The sequence below is a fragment of the Tympanuchus pallidicinctus genome, unplaced genomic scaffold (assembly GCF_026119805.1).
Source record: "Tympanuchus pallidicinctus isolate F22 unplaced genomic scaffold, pur_lepc_1.0 scaffold16, whole genome shotgun sequence".
NCBI classification, from domain to species: Eukaryota; Metazoa; Chordata; class Aves; order Galliformes; family Phasianidae; genus Tympanuchus; species Tympanuchus pallidicinctus.
The window spans coordinates 14,495,982-14,518,607 of NW_026294679.1; the positions used below are offsets into that span (position 1 = coordinate 14,495,982).

A 22,626-nucleotide genomic window follows, 5' to 3' on the forward strand; every position below is an offset into this window, starting at 1 on the left:
ACAGTAAAAGTACAAATATCTAATACTTTATACCCCAACAGAACTACATCCAGGAAAAAAAAATAATAAAAGGAATTAAACAAAATGACCTCTTATTAGCACCCTCGTTTTTTACTTACTGCTAAACTTTTTCTCATTTATATTTGAGTGTACCAGAATTATGTGAGCAATGTGATTTCTGACCAGCTACCCATTTGGGGTACAGACAGTAGTGTCACTAACATGAATATAAAATACTCTGTGGTATGACTGAACACTATAGCAGCAGAGATAAGAAGTTTGTTTAAAAAAGAAAAAGAGAGATAAAAGGAAAGGAAGGGAAAGAAAAAGGGTTTAGCTGACATCATACAAACTAGCGTAAAAGCAACTACATACAAGCCAGATTAAACGAAAGAGACATTTCTACATATCTGTGACTAATCTTTCACTCATACCTTGCAAGTAGAGATGTCACAATACTGAAATATTAACATGGGAGCTTTTCCCAGTTAAGCGCCATTCTTTTTTTTTTTCTTTTTTTTTTTTTTTAAAACTACTCTAACAGTGAAATCAGCAAAGTTATTTGCTAACTGCATATTTGCAATACAATTTGTTTTAGCCCATGCCTTGCTAGCAGGCTATAAAATACAAGCATGTAGGCAGAAGTATAAGCATAAACTTTGTACCACTTAGCAGGAATTATTTATTCCCTCTTCATTCCTTAATCTCCTTTGTTTTCAATTTGCGTACATTCCAACCAGTAGTACCTAATTTGAGTCTAAATTTTACTTCACTATTTGATCTAGTCTATACATTACTTACAGAACTGAACACACAGAGGATACATGAATAGACCGACTCCGGACAGCTTCTTTCCACAAGTTATGGATGAGCCACTCTAACACTGGCGTAAGTTAGTCTAAAAGGCCATCAATAACTCGTTGAAGTAGTTGTTTTGTCCAGAGAATGTCACTGTATGCCCTGTTTACGCAACACCAGTTTCAGTCTGGATTGGTTTAGGTGACAGAACAGTCACTGGCATCGGGAAGGGGTTTCTCCTGGCTGCATAGGAAAACAAAGGTGATGTAAATGGAGGTGAAGTGACGGGTGTTTTGATGTGGCATTTGGTATTGCCAATACGAAAGAAAAAAAAGGACGAATACACAGGAGAGTCAGAGAAGAACAGAGAAAGACAAAGAAGCTGAACTAATGTTCAGACATGGTGGCAATATGGGTTACTGCATTGCTACCAGGAAATGGGCGTACGTTATTCTGCATTAACTAGGCAGCTACCAACACTGTGTGGTAACTTCATTAGAAAATGATGTGGGTACCTACGGTCTGCTCCATGCTGCCACTGATAAATGTATGCAAGAAGGAAGTTGTGCAGGAAAGGGTCATTTTAGTTCATAAATAAATAAATAACAGGGTGGCAAAAATACAATGAAGGATATATATTTTAGGAGATTCGGCCTAAGGCTATCGAAAGAGTTTTGAAAAGTTAATGACAAGAAAAGTAATGGAGCATTATGCTGAATGGGCAGGGTCAAAAACCCATCATTTCAATAGATTTAGTTAACTGTAACGGCAGTCGGATTGAATCAACACTGGTGGTGTATAAATCTAGACAGCGAACTGGTACTGTGACATCCCTATTATCTCCCTAAATCATTTTGATAAAGGAAAAGGCTTTTCAAAATATCACATTTTTTCTGCTTCATTCTGTCATTTTATTGCCCAATTCTTTGTTACAATTTTCCAATCGCTTTACATAACCAACCGTTTCATCATTGCCACACTATTGTAAACCACATCAGCAAGTTAATACATAAAGCTTTGCATTTCAAAAAACTAGACACTTTAGTAACAATATTACAAAGATTTTAGCTTCAAAAATAACTGAAAATGAAAAAAATAAACTTTTAAAGAATTAGCATCATAAAATTAATTTATTCCAAGTAAAAATACAAAATAATATTAATGACATTGACCAGATATGAAAGTCTCTCCCAGAAACAACTATATTAATGGTTGAGAAAGCACTCCTTAAAGAAAATACGAAATAAAAATGAAAAATATGTAAATATGTTTAATTTTTTTCTTAGCAAAAAATCTTTCTAAAAATAACAATGAAAATTTGTCTCAGTACAAAGGCTACATTACTATTGAAAAAATACCAGCATGAAGAAAAGGTACATATTTGACAGTAGAAAAATGATTTTAGTGAATCACAATGTCTAAAGTCTGCAATGAAAATAAATCTGCAATAAAGATTTATGCCTTTTTTCTTTTCATTTTTCTTTTTTTTTTTTTTATACAAACAGTACAAACAGTATTGCACATAACAACAAATAGTCGAGGTTAGGTTAGCCTTCAAAAAATCAACTAGTTCAAGTCTCACATCAGAAAAGGCCACAATAGGACCTGTTGTACCCAGGGGCTTCTTAGTCAAGTTGCAGTTCAGAACTCCGTATTTTAAAAAATAACTTTTTTTTTTTGAAGGACCCTCTTTTAATAATAACATATTAACAACTCAGGGGCACATTCATTTACAAAACAAAAGGGAGCATGTTATAATTTAATAAACTAAAAAAAGTTCTCTTTAAAAAAATACAAACAGAAGAACTCTCACAATTCTGGTCAGTCGTGCATAATCACACTTGATTATAAATATACAAATTAAGGGAAAACATTTTTTCCACCTTCTATTCACAACTTTCAGCACCAAATGGAGTTTGTTTACAGCTGTTTTTCACGATAATTTTGTTTTTTAGTTTTAACCCAACGTTACGCTGTATTGTACATCTTCCAGCTTCTCTCTTTCTCTCACTCTTTCTCTCTTTCTCTCTCTCTCACACTCTCTGGGGGTATGTTTGTACATGAAAGAGGGGTATTTCTTCAAAAGGGTTTACTTCGTTCACATAATTAGGTAGATTTCTGTAGGTTAGCTATGATCTTTAATATTACAGTTATAAAGCTCTAACTTCTTCATTTTCAAAAAAACTCAAATAAGCATGAAAAAAATAAAGTTACCCATCTGTTAAATCATTTTTCTTGCAGAATTAAATTAATATATATTTTTCTGAATAAACTTACTTAGAAAATATCATTTTCTTTCCTATATTTCAAAATTGAGGTATTGCAAAAGATCATGTCAGTCAGAAAGCATGCCTTTTTCTTTAAAAAAAATCATCAGCCGACTGTTGAAAACTGTCTAGATACAAAAAGTAGTGCATAACAAAATGTCTTGTACAGATGAAAAAACAGAAAAGACACCTGGGCTGGGAAAAGCAATATCACAAAAATGCCCAGAAGTAACCTCAAAAGGGATAATTATAATTAGCATTTTAAACCAGTAAAAAACTATTTTTTCTTTTTTTTTCTTCAAAAACAGAAAAGTTCCTTTCAAAGCCAATACTCGCAACTAAACACCGGGAAAAACAGCTTACTAAATTAGACACAAACGAGGACATCACGACAAACAAAACCCAGAACATTTACATCTACTATGCGGTGTCATATCCAGTCAGATTGTCCCCAGAACTGCAAAAACAAAGGAAAAAAAAAAAGAAAAAAATAGTGTACACATTCTCACAATCGTTAGTATACCAAGTGTGTTTATATTTATATGCTATCTGCAGCCCCATAGTTCATGCTAAAAAAATGTCCACTGTGTTAGCAGGTCTTAATTGTGTTCAAGCTTCACAGGATACATCCAGGGATTAGAGAGATAACGCCACATCCACAGAGCAGACATCTCATGTTACTTTTATATGCAGACATTTCTTTAGCACCACTTCTTTTTCTAACTTTCTTAAATGTGCCTAGTTCATTAGGTTGACAGACTATCTAGTTGGTAGTGTATGTATGCTAGTATGAGCTCTTTGGTTTTCTGGACAAAGTCTGCAACTACGTAACTGGTGCAAGCGTTAGGAGAGAGATTGTAAGTAAGAGCTCATTTCTGTTTATGTACCTGTTATGAACTGTCAAGAGTGTGTTAATGTCGGATACAGAGGCTTTAACAGTTAAGTTTGATCACAGTACTAGACATAATCACCTTACTATATAAAATAAATTGCACGATATATAACAGAGCACCGCAAAGTACTTCATCTACCATCCACAAATTTGTTTTATGAATATCCTACAGCTAGTTTTTATATCTGTTGTAGTATAGGTCATTCTGTAATGGGCTGATCCTAATTTCAGAAGCATTACATTTACTGAGGCATGCCTTCCTCCAGTCAGTAATCAGTTTTTTTTTCTTTGTTACTCAATATTTTGTCACCTAAGTAGACTCGTAATTTGTGCATTGTGGGCAGGTTTTATATTAGACATATATAAAATTTATTGCATGCAGCAACCTGATTAAGTAAACATGCAGTCAAAAAATATTGACCTTCCTTGGAAGCTTTTCTGTATGCTATACTGATCTCCTTTCAGCAGCCATCACTATTTTAATCACATATTCATTTTTTAATTGATACCCTAGCCTGAATAGAGTATTCTGGTATTAGTAATACCATTTTAATAGCAGCAAAAGCTATTGCAGCATACATTTACATAACACTAAAAGACCTAACAAAAAAAAAAAAAAAGAAAAAAAAAAGAAAAAAAAAAAAGAAAGAAAAACCCTTAGCAAAACAAAAGAAAAAAAAAAAGTCTGATCCAGCTTATGAGGTATCATCCTTACAAGTCAAAAATGGAGAGCAACTAAAGGCTTATTTTCTTTAAGGGTTATTACTACGCTAAATGACCCAAACTAACAATTGCTGAATATCTGATAAGTTTTTGCTACATCTGCCACCTACTTGTGAATATTACCTTTGGTAAGTCATCTGCTAGGGGCAAGTCTAAATTTCTGAAAATAAGTGCATGCTCCAGTTTAAAAATAAAAATAACTATAATTATAATAAAAAAATCTTCATCACATACACATCAACCCAGTGAAGGCTGATGAGAATGGCAGTCTACATAATGTCACTAGTGACAAGTCTTGTGTAGGAAATTAAGGTACCAAGCAGATGTTTGTGTGAATCAAAGTGCAAAATCAGTACAGTTACACTCTGCCGGTTTGTTTCATACTGGACACTGAGTTCAGTAATGTGACTGTAAATAATAATAATAGTAATAAAAAGACCCATATCTTCATTAAAGTCGAGGACGAATGCACAAATTTCCAGAACACTAAGCCCTGAGGCAGCGCTCTCTTTTTCCCTCGATTTTATCTACTCCAGTACTTGTTGCTGGGGGAGGCCTGGGGTTCAGCTCCAGCGGAACGGCACGTGGCGGGGTCGGTCACCTCCCTCCTTTACCAGTGGTTTGTGGAACTCTCGCCCAGCACGAGAGTGTATGCTTGCCCAGCAGTATTCGCAGTAATACTGCAAACAGGTAACATTGGCACAAAAGAACGGAGCAAATTTTCCACCACAGCGAGTGCCTTGGCATTCATCACACATCTGATCATCCAGCACGTATGGCTTCACTTCCACCTGCATCAAGAGACAGAAAGAACCGTAAGTCGATTACGCAGTTTTGCTAAGTGTGAATAGAAGAACAATATCTTAGTTCTTTTGACTCTGTTGAAGGTTTCCAACTGATGCTGGATTAACCCAAAGGGCTCGGCAGTTAGATTTTCATACCAACCAGATTACTTGTCGGAAAATCTCAAGGATAGCTATTCAACATTTCTTAGAACAGTACTAAAATCAAAGTATGGCAAAAATAGTGCCACCGAGGAATTTGCAGCTAGGAAGCTTCCAGCTGTGGGAATACAGCTGTTACGAGGGCAGAGCAAGTGGCATGTATGAAGGAAACTGACTGATAAAAACAAACCTGTATTTCTAAACTTCAGAGTTGAGAGTCTGATGAGCTTCAGAGGTTTTTGGGGTTTTTTTTGGTGTTGGTTGTTTTTTGTGAACTGGAAAAATGCAGGACCAAGCTAACAGATGAAGAAATGATTCACATTAAACAAAATTAAATGCATTAGCATTAAATACTCTGCTTTATGCTTGCAAAAATCACTGTCTAACTTCTGCATTTAGCTCTAGACATGTGGTAAGATTTCAAAGTTGTTGTAACTGTGGTCTTGCAATCAATTACAAATAGGCTGGAGCAGTGGACTGTTGTCCTAGTCTCAGTTGTAAACATCCAAGGGCAGGGATGTTGTTGTTGTCTTATAAAGCACCTGTGCCAACCACAGCAGCATTCAGTGCGTGGCCAGGCACCGCCATAACGCTGCTACAGGAGCTGACAGCATGCGAGTTCTCTCCTGTTTCTGTTCCTCTGAATAATGGCAAATTTAAATGTTATTTAAATTCAAATAACATTTCTACTGACTGTTTATTTCTTCTGGAGAAGTCCGTAGTTTGTGCATGTGTAATTCTTATGTTTCTGTGATGCTATTTATAAAGTGTTTAAGTTCAGTTAGCTACATTTAAAAAAAGACTTAGAAAAAGATGAGATATGTGTACTTAGTAAATAATTTTGCTGTAACAAAGTGTTTGCTGCATAGAAAATTTGATCACAGTAACTACTCTTAAATGGTTGCAATATTAGACAGAGAACAAAACAGCAAGTTGAGAAACAAGAAATTTGCACAGAAATATTTATGGTGAATTTTACTTCAATTTGTCAATAAATGCTACTCATTTGAAGTAAAGCTTATATGGCAAGTAATATTTATGGCTTATGGTACTGATAGAACAGATTTTTTTGCTTGTTCTTTTTTAATTACACTGTGCTGCTGATATGACTCTGAAGATATCTGCATATCAGATACCATGCCATTATCTCAAATGAAATTGGAAGAAAGAAAGCAGGACCAATGTCCAGCATATCTCTAGATCTCCACCTACTCACATTTCCTAGTGAAATAGTTTTAAGAATGGGTACTGTACAATTCAGAGATTTCAGTCTATTGGGGATAAAAATTTGAGGACAGAATTAAATGAATTCATGCTTCTTTAAACTCAAGGATAAACCTACATTAAAAACAGATAAAAGATAATGAAGTAAGCTTAAATTCTCCATCACCCATCTGGGATGAGTACTAGTTGTTGAAAACAACTACCAACTAGCATCATTTGTGGATGTGTCTTAAAGCTCAGGAAGAAAACAGGTTTTCAAGCACAAGTGATACATAACCCTCAAAAGATTTAATCCTCCTAAATTCATTTTGTTAGACTCCCAGTAGAAACTGTATGAATTCAGTGCACAAAAAAGACTAAGGAACAGCCTCATCTTAGATAAAATCACAACACACACCAGCATCACAAAACTAGTTTGAGGAGATGCAACTATGACCTCATCTAATCTGACAAGAACAAAAAATTAGTCCAGATTTTTAAAGAGAAACTAAAACCAGTTTGGACTGTGCTCTGTAGGTGTGTTTTTAACTACATACAGCATATAGTGGACATGCTCAGTACCCATCAAGCTGACTCTTAATAAACAATTCATAATAGATTAGGTAGAAAAACAGCCATCCCTCTTGTTATACATACCAGCATGGTATGTATACATACATACATATATATGCAGTTATACATACTGCATGGTACGTGTTCTTTTGAATAATTTTAAATGCTAAGTCCTCAAAAGCTTGGGTGCTATTTGTACACGTAATCAAGAGGTGAAAATAGAAAGTCTGAAGATATATGACTTGGAAATTAAGTAATTTTTTCATTTAATGTCTTCAACTCAGAATTTAGTAAAGACATTCATTTCATCCTCTACTTGGAAAACCCTTAGAGCACATAGACTAAGAAAAAAATAAAAGGCAGCAAACACCTCATTTTTTTCCCCTCCCATTTACTCATCAAGCATTTTTTTGGCATCTCTTTTTGGTTAAATAATACCCAATATTTTGAGGCCATCATTGTCTACTATTTTCTACAATAATACCTGCATTTGGGGAATTTTAAGGCTAGACATTCATTGTGGAGAGAAAAGGTTGCCTAACTGCAGAATCACCATAAGTGATACAAGTAGCCAGAAGCCACATGGACAGACCAGAAATAAAATCTCTTGATGCATAACAAGCAAACATCTGAACTCAAAAGGAGGTGGGTTCATTCTACAGTGCTTGATCTTTAGAATTCAAAACAAAAAAGCTGAGACTAAACTGAGTTTGCCATCAACTATTTTCTGATTTCAGTGTTAAAAATCTCAAGTAACAATTTTAAAAGTCTACTTTTTCCACTATAGTCTAAATAATTAAAAATTATCCACCAAAGAACAAAAGTTACCGTTTTCTAACACAGCATTAGGATAAGGATGTTTTTAATCTCTGTACAGTTTTCTTAGTAACAATCATTTCGTACCACTTTACTTACCCGTTTATCAATGTCATTGTGTTGGAGCTGGACAAAGCGAGCACTGATAGCAGCAATGTAGCTCTGCTGATTAGAGAAAGCCACTCTGCCAGCACCTTTTGGGTACTTCAACTCTGGGTCTGTATCAATGCCAGCATAGCAGACACCTCCGTATAAACGGTCCATAATCATTGCCAATTCAACTGCAAGAAGGCAATTAAAAAATATGGATTCAACATAAATAACAGTTTAGTTTGGTTTGCTGGGTTAAAAAGTAGTGGTATTTGCCTTAGTACCACTGTGTCCAAAGTCTAAAACTGCAAACCTACACATTAGTTTTAAGCAGCTTGAAACAACTCTGTAAATTACAGTAAAACATAAAGAAAAAGACTAGAAATGAAACTTGCAGTGGTTGAACTGTAGAAAGAATGCACCTTGTGAGAGCAGGGATCAGATCAACTTTTCTGGAATTTATCATATAGCAAATTGAAACTGTGATGTTTGAGATTAAGCACTCAGGGTTTATCCCAGCACCAGCAAGGCTTGCTAACGGTAGTTTAAATATAAGGTCACTCAAATATACTCCTTTATTTAGAATCTGCTCTTTTAGCCTACATGTTAGGAGTTTGAAAAGACATTAAGAAAGTATCTCATGTACAAAACAAAATTTGGTGAAACACCAGAAGTTATATTTAACACATGCCAACATTTAGGGTGAATTTTAATTAGTTATATTTCTAAAATATTAACTTGATTTTGGGTCTTTTAAAATGGTTTGCTGTTTTTCCTGGCATAAACAACTCAAAAGAAAGTTATAAACATTCACTCAGAAGACAGTGTGAGTGAATGGCTAAGGAAACATACAGAAAGAAGGGGAAGATAAAGAGTTGAAGGAAATGGAGCAGAGGCATGTAAAGTGTGTGAAGACGTACAGTTGCTGAGACATTCTCTCTCTATAAGCTGATAGTAAAACAAATTTGATGGATGAAGGACAAAAGCTCAAAGCAAGGCATTGGGACCTGCCAAGTCAATGATTTTTTTTTTTTTTAATTCCAACATGTGAAAACCCTTTGGTAGAAGCTAAAATTCAGAAATCTGAGATGAAGGGAAAAGATTATTATATTTAAACTATTGAAATTCTCACAGAAGTTGTTAACTACATATAGAATAGAGCTAATTATAAAACTGAATATGTTTAATTATTTAAATGTGCATTTGTGTAAACATGTGTCACATTATGGAAAGACCAAATGCTAATTTGTCCATTTGCAACAAGCAAACAAACATCCAAGCCATTTCACCAAACTAGATCAAATTCATACTCCAAACAGTAAGGGGAAACTACCTCCAGGACATACAGACTAAAATATTCTTTTGCTTTCCTTCAATTTGTAACCATTATTTAGGTAATGATCTCAGAAAGTAACAGCCTGGAATAAACAAGAGCTTTTAAAAGCATTTTAAATAATTTCAGCAAGTTACTCTTGCCAATAGACAAGGAATATATATGATTCCAGGAGGAAGAAACCACACAGTGTTCAGACATCTTACATAAAATGTCTGAATGAGACCTTGAAAGTTGCAGACAAGAGCTGGAAACTCACTGTCTGCTTTGGAACATAACTACCTGTTTTTAAATGTAATGCATAAACAATCTATGAAAGGCCAAATGACATACAGTTCTGTGAAGTGCTATAATTAGAAGTGAGGTGATGTTTAATTGTTATCAGTTACATAATTATCCTCTCTTACAATTACACCTTATTTTAAGATGGTGAGGAAAATGGAAGCTGGCAAGAAACCTGGGCTAGGAGAAAGAAATCTTTCTGAGAGTAATGACTGAGGATCTGCATACAGCTTCTCAGAATTATGGATAAGATTGGGCTTGGAAGAAAGAGAAAGCAAGGAGTTACAGTCACGGGGGGCTAGGAGTGGGTCTGAAAGTAGCCTTCAGTACAGAGTAGGGCTACAAGAGAAATGGACAGGGAGAAATCTCTCTTCTGAACACAAGCTGAGGCCTTACCTATAGCTCCACAGGAAAGTCAGAGTTAGGGGTCAGAAAGAGGGAGAAATTAAAGAGTTGGAAAGGAGCTTGGAGAAGTTTGTATTCTAGCCAAAGGGCAGGGAAATTTGCCCACATCTCAGCAAGCAAATCAGGGTTAGGATTGAGATGGTGGATATATACAGAAAATCAGCCAGTTTCTGTATGTGATGCAAATTTGAAGAAAACTGTTTCTATTTATTATCCAAATCAGTAACCTATTTAGAAGATAAAAATTCAGGTTTTGTATTTCGTAGACAAAAAGAAATTAACTGACTTAGAAAGTGAGCTGTGATCTTGAGAAAATACAGGATATGTTTTCTGTATTCTATTCTATTTCTTTTACACATACTGTACATCTTTTCTACTTTTAATGTGTTCTGCTTAATCTGAAAACTCTATTACATGCACAGCATTTTCCTCTTACTCACCAGCTCGGAGGGGCCGTGGAACTCCTCCAACAAAAATAGTCTTTCTTGGGTCCAAAGGCTGAGACCCATCCATCACAAAGTCACTGTCACTTAGGTTCCAAGGGCGAATTTGCACCTGTACAGGGAATTAGAGTTTATAGTTAGTAAAGGACTTGACAACTTAAAATAAAGAAAAAGTTACTAAATCATGCTCTAATCAACAATACAATTTAGTAAAAGCAGTGAATCAGTGGTGTGTGCACCAAAATGCCAAGAACGTAGCTTATCTAAGTGTTTGACAGGAGGAGGACAATTAATTTTTCACCTCTAGAGGCCAGGCTTGAGTTAAATTTTTCATCACAGCAAACTCCTACCTCATTAGTTCCCTGCCCCCAGCTGCCATTTATAACAAGCAATCTGAGAAAGGACTTCCAGAACATTTTATCACCTGCGCATAATTACCGATGGAGTTTGGACTCCACATTCAAGAAACCACACATTTTTAAGCACTGATGAATGGAAAGAGATAAATTTCTGTGCTTGAAATACAAAAAGAGTTTATTTTGACAGTGCAGTTGCTCACTTCTGTTAAGCAGCTGAGAAGAAATTTTCAAACTATGTAGAGAGAAACTGCTCTCAAGTCATTTGGACATAAAGCTGCTCATATCCGCTTGTCGCTGTTAGTACATGCACACACTGACTGTGCTGTAATATTAGATCGTTCATTTATCTGTGTAAGCTTTTCAATACCATTTTAAGAAGTCAACATATTTTTATCTAATTGAATTTATTTGTGGTTTCCATTTAATCTGTATGTATCCATAGCCATGAAAAAGAGTAGCTTTGAAGAGTATTAGAGATGTTAGCAATAGAAACAAGGTACTGTATGTTCTACCATAGCTTTCTGCTTTACTTGTGTTTACCCTTCAGTTTATATATGGCAAATTGGATGTACCTAAGTTATAAATGTCTTGGTAATTGCATTCAGGACAAACAATAATTAAAAATAATGGGTTACAGGGGGATGTTTGAAATTACCTGGTATTTGATGGAGGGAAAGAAGAGGAGATAGTTAAGTTTTTCATTTCATTGCATAAAGCTTTCTTTCCAATAATGTGGGGTGAAAATGCTGAATCTAATTGTTTTATAACTAACATTGTAAAAGGGTGCATACTCCTGTGAGACACCAGAAGTACCAAATATAAAAGTTAATTGAATGTGGCATTTAACAGAAAGAAGCAAATGTTAAAACTGCGTTACGCTGATACAGAAAGTCAATTCAATGCAACACCAAGGGCAGCAGCAGGAAATGGACAAGTCAATTAGTAGTAAGTAGTTATTTATTTATTTAGCTGAAAAGAGTAACAGCAAATGGGTTAACGGCCAGCAGAGGTGTCATGGCATAAGCTACTTACTGGTTTATCCTTGATGGTGGGACTTGATACACACAGGTAAAGTTTCCCATCTTCTTCCAGACAGGCATCTATCAGAGCTTGTACAGAGCTTTCTTCCTGGAACAGCAGGAAGGCATAACCTTGGAAAGGATAAAAGTGGAAGAAAAAAAGAACGGGTTAATTTATAAAACACTTTTTTTCTTTTTTTTAATAATAAAGAAAGCAACCCACCAAAAGAATAAAATATAAAAATTACACGTAACTCAAAGTTCTTAGTTTATTGTCATGAATTTAAATTCACCTAATATATCATACACTCATGCAGTATTGATTTCAGAATAGAAAAAAGAACACTTGCAGGATATGACAATGTCTATTTCTTTATTTAACAATTTAAGAGAGAATATAGGCTGGTAACTAAGGGGTTCTTATCCTTAATCCAGCCAGTGGATACATGCTGGTGTAAGTTCTTATGATCTCACAGTGGGAGTATGGAATTTCTGGTTATTATATACAAAGAATGAATATTAGAAAAAAGAAAAACCATAAACAGATAAATAGCCATTTTGGGACTGAGATGTTAACACCATAAAAATATAAATTATGGTTATACTACATGTTTGCTTTGTAAGTACAAATTATTTCTAAGCAAAATCACCTGGAACAAATTTCTACATTTTTGGTAAGCATTTTAAAACTCTGAAGTTATGAAACTCTGAGAACATTCAAAAACACAGTCATTCCAAAGGAAGGTTATCACCCAAGGAGAGATCACTGCTTTACCTTACCAACCACAAACATGCTGTTAATAAGACACTGTGACACTCTGAAGTCAAAAGTTAACTTCAGCAGAGTACATCAGGAAATGAGACAAACTTCACAAAGTACAAAGTAAATCTTTAAATAGCTGCTCATTTAAACTCTGCAAGGGTTTAAGTGTTTCTATGTGTACATACTTCATCTGAAAAAAAAAGAAAAAAAGAAGAAAAAAATGCTTACCTGAAAGCAACAAGCCAGTTTGTTGCATTTTATGAGTCAAAAGACTTGCTGTTATTTATATTTGAATACAACAGTTCAAAAGGAAGAAGAAAGTCCAACAAAAATTACTCCCAAGTGACTCCAAATTTTAGGACTTAAAATTAGACAGTGAAACTAAGTGTACGTGGCATTCCGTGCTCTTGTGAATGCAGCTATCAATAAAGCTTTCTTCAGTTTTAAAGATCTGACCCAAGCAATCATGTTGTGCCACATCAGAAGCGAACCAACACAGCAGAGCTGCAGCAGCAGAGCCATTTAAAGATCGGCCGCCAGGCTGAACACAGCTGCCACACTGGAAAGGGCTTTCTATCATGCATGCTCTTTTGCTCCATAATCAGCACAAATTGTTTTTGTCACTGAATATGAACATGTTGGCTTTGACCTTTCTAATTTGGCAGCTGCATATCTTACAGGCTACCTCTTTTCAAAAAGCCTGCAGCAATTAGAAGCAGCTGGAGTTTAAGGAAGGACTCCAAGACTTTATCTGCCTAAGACTCAACTAAGCAGCCACCCAATGGTACTCACTGTTTACATTATGACAACTTCTGGTATAGCTTTACACAGCCTGTTTGCTATAAAAATAGTTGTAACTTACCCTACCTTTGCAGTTTTGAGTGAATATTATTTGGTGTTGTCTGTTTAAATAGATATTGCACAACTCTGATTTATTAGAAAAGAAAAATGAATAGGACACTGCCAAAGGATTTTCCTCTGTAGAGTATTATCTGCCAAATCACCTCTTTCCCTGTCATCTCCAGTTCCGTGTGACTTCCGTATGACTGGTTGTTTTCAAAGGCATTAAAAAAAAGCATTAGCACCAGAACTTCGTCTATTTCAGACTTTTATAATCTTAAACCAGCAACATTTCCAAAGTTTCTTTAGCGTGTAGTCAAAATCAAAATTGGATAATGTGTTTTTTGGCTCAATCACTTAGCAAAAACATGGAAAACTGCTTGAAATGCTTCTTTCTCCTATGGAACTTTTCCAAGGTTTTTTGGGTCATAGTAAAAAGTTACACCAGTAGTAGATGGAACTGACAGGCATTTTTTTGGATATACTGAATTGCATGATCATAAAAATCTCAAGTTAGATAAAATTAACCTAATTTTGGCTGCTTGATTACAAGGGTAGTAAAAATTAGTACTAATTCTGTTTTCTAACCTGAGACCAACAGCAGCTGTGAACTTTAGTAAGCTAACAACTCGTGATTCTGGACTTCTGTGACTGGAACACGTTGGCCTGCCTGCTAAGGAGTCCCCGTAGGCTCTCTGAAGTCAGTCAGGTAAGGAGATTACAGCAGCAATGCCTTGTTGATCTAGAGAAGCAAGCAGGCTGGACTGGCAAAGTACATATGCAGAGTGTCCAGCATTACTTAAGAATTTGGTGACTGCACATCTGTTCCTGTTATTTAAGGACTTTGCATAGTCAGGATTAACAGAGATTGCAGAGAAATTAAAAGTAACTAATATGGGCAAGAAAGACACCTGCCACAATTGGAAATATTTTTTCTCACTTTCAAGAAATGCGCAGTGATTGCTAATACTGATGGCCGAGCCTCCACAGTGCCACTGCCTGCATCTGCTTGTTCATACAGGTGTGTGCCTGCTTCCCTGGATGAAGGGAACATCTGAAGTGAACTTCATGGCAGAAGATGCACTCTGAACTCAGATTGCATTATAAAAACAATGAAAGTGGAAAAATATACCTGCTAAAATTGACATTGCAAAAAAGAATTACTTCACAATTGATAGAATTTAATAATGGTGGGGTTTTCCTAATAGGAAGAAAACAGCATTTTCAATAACTTCATTCATCATTTAATGAAGAGAGCAATCTAAACTGTAACTTATTCTTAGTTTTGATTAATTATCTTTTCCTGTCAGCTGTGTTTAATTGCAAAGTTTGGCTATGACTTTATAAAACTCAAAACACCTACTTCAGATACTGTATTCTGTTTTGCTGAATATTTTAATCTCTATTTCTACTACAATGAGAGATGAGCCTCATCCTCCCAAAAAACTCTGGGCCAGCAGACTTCTAACTATTAACTTCTAACATTTAGAATTGGCAACTGTAATGACTTCAAGGTTTAAAGGAAACTTATTTTACAAGGACAGTGGGTGAGGTAGAATTAATAAGAACATTAGTTTTCTAAACAAAAATACGTTACTCCAAAAGCATGAACTGAGCAAATGCCGAAAGCTTCTTCAGATGCCTCAGCACCATGTGCTTCAGCACATTCCTCTGTGCATCAATTTTCTTAAAACACGGTAGTGTTTGTTGTTTTTTTTGTTTCACTAAGGTTGTCTGAACAGTCTTTTTACTTCATGGTACAGGAATATTTTAGAAAGGTGCTAACAGAGTAATTGTGGAGATGTCTCACTTGTGCTCTAGAGGGGATTGAATTCAGTCTGAAGTTTTTCTCAGAGATTTCAACTAGTTCTGAGTTCATTTCATCTCTTCATATTAACACAAGCTTACCACTTTATGCTCAACTTGCATCTACAAGAAATAATTCATAAATGTTTTAAGTTCTTGTACTTAAGGACAGCAGTCTATCAGTTGCATAAACCATGAGTTCCATTTTCCAATACAAAGCTGGCAAGATTAGCTTATTTCTGGCTATTAGGATCATAGCTACTTTGCAAATAAAGAAAATCATATATAATGAAGAGCTATATACAAGATCAAAGACTATTTGAACACGTATCTATGGCAGAGGTCTGCACTTAATCGATGGATTTCCTCAGTACCTGAGATCAAGTACCTGATTGCCCAAACTCAGCTCACTTGGAAAAATCAGATATTTGTATTCAAAGGGGCACATATTCTCAGTTTTATAACACTAATTTTGGACAGTGAGGAGAGCCCAATGTGAAGAGGAGGACTCTCTCCTTGCATACTGTATAGCAAGTCAGAACAGTCTTTGCGTATTCACGTGTATTTATCTCCTATGCACAATGAAAAAAACACTTGAAAAAAATTGAACTACTTCTGAGGCACATTTTCTTTCATTCGTTTCGAAAGTTTAGACAGCGTCTTTTCTGATGTTTTATAGAATCCAACATGACAATAAAAAAATCTGTCATCCACCGATGATCTCTTACATAACATTTCAATACGTAATATTATTAAGGAAAAAGTAAACTTGCACAGAAAATTAATATTCTAATTTAATATCTGTGACTTCATTTTTATATGGTTGAGATGGCTGCTTCAAAAAGTAGCTTTAAATGGATGTAATTTGTTCATGGAAGATAAATAGCACTCTCTCATTTTTCTTTCTGGATTAAAAAAAAAGTATTTAAATTGCATTGCAGTTGTACGAACTACAACTTTTGAATAGATTTATTTTAAAAGCCCACAGTAAAGGAATATTTAGAATCAGTATGAACCAACTTACTAAATCAGTTAATGTGATGACAGAGGGTCATTGCTCAAAGTCAACACTAGTAATCTTACTAGAGGACGCTTTGACCATGAATAAAACACATTGCTAAATCCAAAGATGAAAGGACTATTAAAAATGAAACTCATTTTTGAAAAATAAAAATCCAGGGTGTTAAAAAAAACCACAGATTTTCTTTTAAACGTTGCAGTGACATGGCTGGATTTTCAAGACGACATCAAAGGCTTTAAATACTTAAGAAACCTTAAAATAGAAATGACTGTAATCTCACTTAGCTACTGCAGAAGAGTGAAATTATGTATTAGTCAGGGCTGCAAAGATTTCTTTTAGGCAGTCTAATTTTAAATAGAAGTGTATGACGCTGTCAGCTGATTCTTTTATCTAAAAAAGCTTAAGGTAAGAAATGTGAGCAGTTTAGCATGTTACAGCCAGACTTCTGTTTGCTTTATGGTGGTTGGTTTTTTTCCATGAGTACTAGATTGAGCCTGAGTAGTCTGATAAATAAGAAATTCTCCACGTGCCACATTAAAGTCACAGTTTGGAGTACTTTTTGTTTGCTTTTAATTAAAGGTATGTTCTCCATATCCTCAGTTCCACAGCTGTGAAAAAAACTGAACCTTGAATCTGCAGAGTAATTAAATGAAGGTCACGTAAAAATTAAATGAAGCTAAATGGAAGACAAGATGTGCATCAAGCAGATCATATGGAAGGGTCTAATGAGAACAGATTCTGGATCAGTAGCCTCTGTGAAATGAACTGCGTGTCTTTACAATCCCAGTTTTACTATTAAATAGGCCATATCACTGAGGTTACCGACAGAGTGAAAGTTAAACATTTCACCTTCACTGCTAGTGACCTTAACATACCCCAAGTAGAAAAATCAGTTATTTCCTACACTGTCATAAGTATTATGGAAAACTTTTTCCCCCACATCTTCTCCACATCTTCAGTGTAAATGAAAAAAAAAACCAACAAACCAACCACAAAACTCACAGCACATCCACTTGCTCCACGAGGACAAGGGAAAGGAGCCCTAGTGTTTCCTCTTCTCTGCTTAATGGAGAGGACAGCATTTCAATATCGATGCAGTGAATAACATTGGTAGTGATTTACAGGCTCCTTTCACCTCTAAAACATGCCAAGAAGCAGAAGGGATTTGCTGGTCATTGCTACCTGCGGTTTCTTTACAGTTCATGGGAAAACACTGACATCCAGATACCATCTCAATGTTTCCTGTAGTAAAGATGCTTCTCCCCACATTTTCTGAAGAAATTTTGAAGTGCACCCCCTCCATTAAAAAGAAAAATAAAAGCAATAAACACACGGCAAATATTCTGAAAGGGAATCGAAGCCCCTACTTTTATGTGGCATTTTACTTCCACAGTGTGCAAAACATTGCAAGAGCAAATTTGTATGCTTGTCTCCTCTTTCAAAGGTCACCACCATTTTAAAACTTCAGACTTATGAAAGCATAGCAGCTCTAAATCAGAATCAAAGGGTATAAAAAAAGGCTATATCATACAAGTCGCTTTATTATAATTATGATAGTAGTTGCATGAATTAGTTATATGACAAAGAGTAAATTTTTGATGAGGCAAGAGCTATCTCTGTGAAGTTTACTGGGTCGGCAGCATGGAATAGCAGGCATTTGCATGCATCAACACGAAAAAAAACCCCACAACTAAATTCAGAAGTGAATTTGTCAATTTCAGGTTGCAGTACTAAATCACTGCTGCTCTTTTTCATCTTCCACAGGACTCAGGTCTGCTGCTGCTGCTCTAATTCTGAGCAGATGGCTGAAAAGAAACCAGCCTTCAAGTCTGTGAGAAAGCCCAGTTATCCTTGTTTGTCAATAAGCCAATTTCAGATTCTACTCTGCAGTATTAATATAGAAAAATTCTAGATAAATATGTCAGTAGTCTGCTTGATTCCACCTTCTATTCCTTACCTCAGCAGGAGGTAAAATGAATTGATGACATACAGTTTTCATGGCAGAAGGTAGAGACCCAAACATCCAGACTGCTTTTTAGCTGAAGTCAGTTATTTTTAGTTAAAAAAATTTGATATTGGATCTTACAACATAGCACCTTTTAAATTATGGGTCAAGTTTTATTTTTAAAGAAGAAAGGAAATTTCCTGCAGCTATGGGGCACAAACCAATCAGAAATTATATAAAGAGCTTCTCTCAAAGATCTTCAAACAAAAAGCACCTGACATCATTTATGCAGACCAAGAAGCCAGCAAGACATTCTCCCACGTGTGTGATTCCAACAGCCCTATGTGCAGACACTCAGCTTGCACTTCACCATGATTTCGTAACTCTCTCTGTAGAGGAACTGAAATTGCAAGACTCTTTTTAAGACAGAGTGCAGATGCTGGACTTGATAGTTCTGAGGTGGGGAAAACCAGGAAAGACAACTGTTCAGACAGGCTGTGTTCTCCATCCTTTACCTCAAGGAATCTACCCTAAGACCAACGCCTTTCACTCCAATAGAAATGTTGCTTAGGAAGCCAAAATCTTAGAGAAGATCTTCTGTTGTCTTACAGGGTCACTGCACACTACTGACTCTAATCCAGCCAGAACAGTTAGTCATCATTCATCCAAAAGGAAAAAACATCTTTACTGTTTAAGAATTTTCCTAACAACTTCCTTGCAATTAAAACCACTGATCATCCATATCTGAAAACCAGCCCTTCTGCTTCGTTTTTCTGCACACATACAGAGCTGGCACTATCATTTATCCATCAGGATGAACTAGGGAAAAAAAATAAATACCTACAAAATGCTAGTACTGTGCTGGAGCATTTGATAGTTTAGGGCTGCATGTGAAATTCACTGCTAGAATTTTTCCCCGATCTGCTATCCAGATGGTTTCAGCTGTGGTATCTGCAAATAGCTTGAAAACACCAAAGATCAGGGGAGTGGTGTAAATGGACCACATAAAGGACACCGTATGCACAGTGTATCAAGCAGTCAGGGCAGAAAAAAAGAAAAAGGCACAACAGTTTACATTCGGAGGATATTTTAGATCATTAGTCCATGTCTCTCCAGTTAATAGTACTTAAATTTAATTAGCGTTATTTGAGGATACCATGCAGATTAATTCAGTACTTCACCAAAAAACTACTGAAAGAAAATTTGTTGTTTCCTTTTGGACAGAACAGTGTAAAGAATTGAGCAATTTCAGCTTAGAGTAAGAAAGATCTCTTCCTTGCAGCATTCAGAACATATTTTGTGTGTTGGCATTTTAAGGCATTTTATCTAATCTAATCTTACACACTTTGTGAAATAATTCTGTAGTAAATGTTCTTGGAAGGTTCTTTTTGTTTCGTTTTTACAGCTTAACTAAAATACTTTTAAAACATCAAATTTGCAATTACTTGGTATTTAATTCTTCCCAAAGAAGATGTGCTGTTAGCAGTTTTTCCCTTAATAAAAAGGTTTCCATTGCTGACAACACTGCTTCAGCACTAGGTTTAATCATAAGAAGCCATTATGTCAATTTCTGTGAGTTGCAGGTCAATAACAACTGGTTTGAATGTTCACTCTCATGTGTTTTTAAGCTCTGGTTGCTCAAGTCTCTCGTCTCTGTTGGCTGCATAGAAGAGACGCACCTTGAAGGCCTCAATGACAGAAAGCTTTTCCAAAACTCATCCTAAGTCATTTTGGCTGAACAAATTTCTCTCTCCAAGTTTCTACTTAGCATGTACTTTTCTGGGGGATCAGAATGGTACATTTTACAAAAAATATCATAGGATTTACCAAATCCTCTAAACCACTATGATTCTCACTTTATTAAATGAGAACTGCGCAGCCTCCACTGTGATGTAACAGGGCAGATTATACACAGATGGTGTTACCCACACACATCATAGATCCCCAAACGGGGGCGATTTTGCTGCCAAACACAGCAGTGGGATCGGAGAGAACGGCGCTCTGCTGCTCCTAGCTTTTGAAACCTGAGCGCAGCAGATCCTCTCCCAAGTACCATCTTCCAACACGTGGTGAATTCCTACTTCCAGTCTTAAACTCTGATTTGGGAGAATAAAAATAGGGCTCATTGCCTCCGAAAAATTCTTGGTGTGTGTTTCCAGATGATACAGGGCTGATGTGAAATTACTGTATACTTACTGTAGGGGTAGAATGGTGGGCATCACTACAGTGATTCTAGGAACAGGACAGTATAAATTACTGCTTGCAGGAATTTCTAGGGAGCGCAGATTTGTCACTCATGAAATGATCACAACTTACCAGGGGCTGCAGGAGGAATAAAAATGATTTTTGGATTACTGCTTCCAGAAAAAGTGAACCCACTGCAGGGCTGGTCCTCACCAATGATCCCCTTCAACTTTTCTCAACAATTGCAAGGAATTTGATGGTTCCTATATTATTAGCAACAGATGCTGCTCAAGCTATCAGCAAAGCACAAACTACTGTTATTGAGACCTCAATCTCCCTATTCATAAAACTGATTTCATCCTGGAGCCCATAACACAAATTAACCCATATCTTCCTGTTTATAAAACAACAGAAAAGGCAAAAAAATAGAATTTAGATTTCTATGGTAGAAAAACAATTTATGGAAAAAAAAAAAAAAAAAAAAAAAAAAAGCAGACCATCAGTAAAATCGATGTGGTTTTAGACACAGTTTATGAGAATCTGACAAATATTTAGCTGCTTTCATTTGACAAAAGCAGACTGCTTCTTTCTTAGGATTAACTGACACAAAAGCCCTTTTTCTATACTTCAGTATAGCAAGTAATACGTTCAACTTCTTTGTTCTGTGATTGCTGCCTTAAATCTTTTTAGTGCCTTAATCATTGAAGACCTTCAAGTACTGGCTAGAAAACCCTCCGAAACCCCACATTTAATGTCCCTTAGTGATCTAAAATTTTGTTGGATCCAAAATCTATTTTTGACAAGTATGTATGTTCTAAAGTAGGATCAATGGTTATTTCTGGGAGACTTCAATTAAGAAGGGCTTTACTGACCTTTGCTTTAGATAAAAATAAAGATTGTGTGTCAATGTCAAATGTCTCTCCTCCCTCATTACATCATGAATGTGCTGGGAAAGGTTGAGAACTGGTGTTCTGCACACGCTCTGACATGCAGTTGACACAGCAGTAACATTTGCACAAGAAAGTATTTGGAAAAATAGCAACTTTACGCATTAAGTTTCACAAATGTGCATGCTTTCTGATTTGAAAACTGTGTAAAGTAGGAAAGAGAAATGCTACCTTTTGAGCTATTTCAGGAGAGAACAGATGTTTAACAAGTACACAAACTTCAGACTGAATTTGTATTGGAAGATTTTATGATAAACTCTTTGCTAACGTGACTGAAAGGTGAGCGACCTTTCAATATAAACTTGTATGAAAGAATAAGCAGTACCTTACTAGCAAAGATATTTATTCCACACTCTTTCTGGTATTGACCATAACCTGTTTTCTACAATTCGTGGAGGTGACATAGGAAGTGATTGCAACTGCGTACTGACTATGTAGTATGGACACTTCAGTACTGTCACTGTCCTCCATGAGCAGCATTCATCTAGAGAAGCTGCACAATGTAACGAAGTTACCCTGATGCATCCTTTCTATGAGTTTGAAGGAGAAAATATGCTGCAAGTAGCACTTTTTTTTTCTTTGATATTATTGGGCTTTTTGCATTTGTTTAAAAATGTAACATGAACGATGTAGTGCTTAGGGTGACTAAGGAAAAAAAAAACTTAATCTCAATTATGGCATTTTCCCACAGGGGAATTTCAGACTCCTTCACTCTCTCCTACACTTTTCTTTCCAAGTTATTTTTTCCATACTGAGATATTTTGTACACTGGTTTCCTTGTAGAGTCCATCCTGGTGGTTTTAGGTTGCAGAATGGAGCTATTTGACTACTGTTGTGACCAGAACCTGCCGCGGACTGATCAAAAATGAAGAAATCCACGTGACAGAGAATTTGGCTAGATGCTGTGACCAGACAGTCATTCAAAGAGAATCACTAGCATTTCTTTCCTAGTTGGACCATGAAGTGACACTGG

The 22,626-nt window shown here is 35.9% G+C and overlaps 1 protein-coding gene across 7 annotated transcripts in view; it reads right to left on the reverse strand.

The window, feature by feature from the left end:
* Nucleotides 1-448: 448 nt before the first annotated feature.
* Nucleotides 449-22,626, reverse strand: part of CPEB3 (cytoplasmic polyadenylation element binding protein 3) — an 87,557-nt gene continuing 65,379 nt past the window's right edge. For all 7 annotated transcript variants that reach the window (XM_052677905.1, XM_052677904.1, XM_052677906.1 and 4 more), the window contains 4 exons: nt 12,161-12,279; nt 10,767-10,881; nt 8,316-8,497; nt 449-5,471 (listed from right to left, as the gene is read on the reverse strand). In XM_052677905.1, coding sequence (XP_052533865.1) covers nt 5,244-5,471; nt 8,316-8,497; nt 10,767-10,881; nt 12,161-12,279 — 644 coding nt within the window. In that variant the 3' untranslated portion in view covers nt 449-5,243. The remainder of the gene's footprint in view (nt 5,472-8,315; nt 8,498-10,766; nt 10,882-12,160; nt 12,280-22,626) is intronic.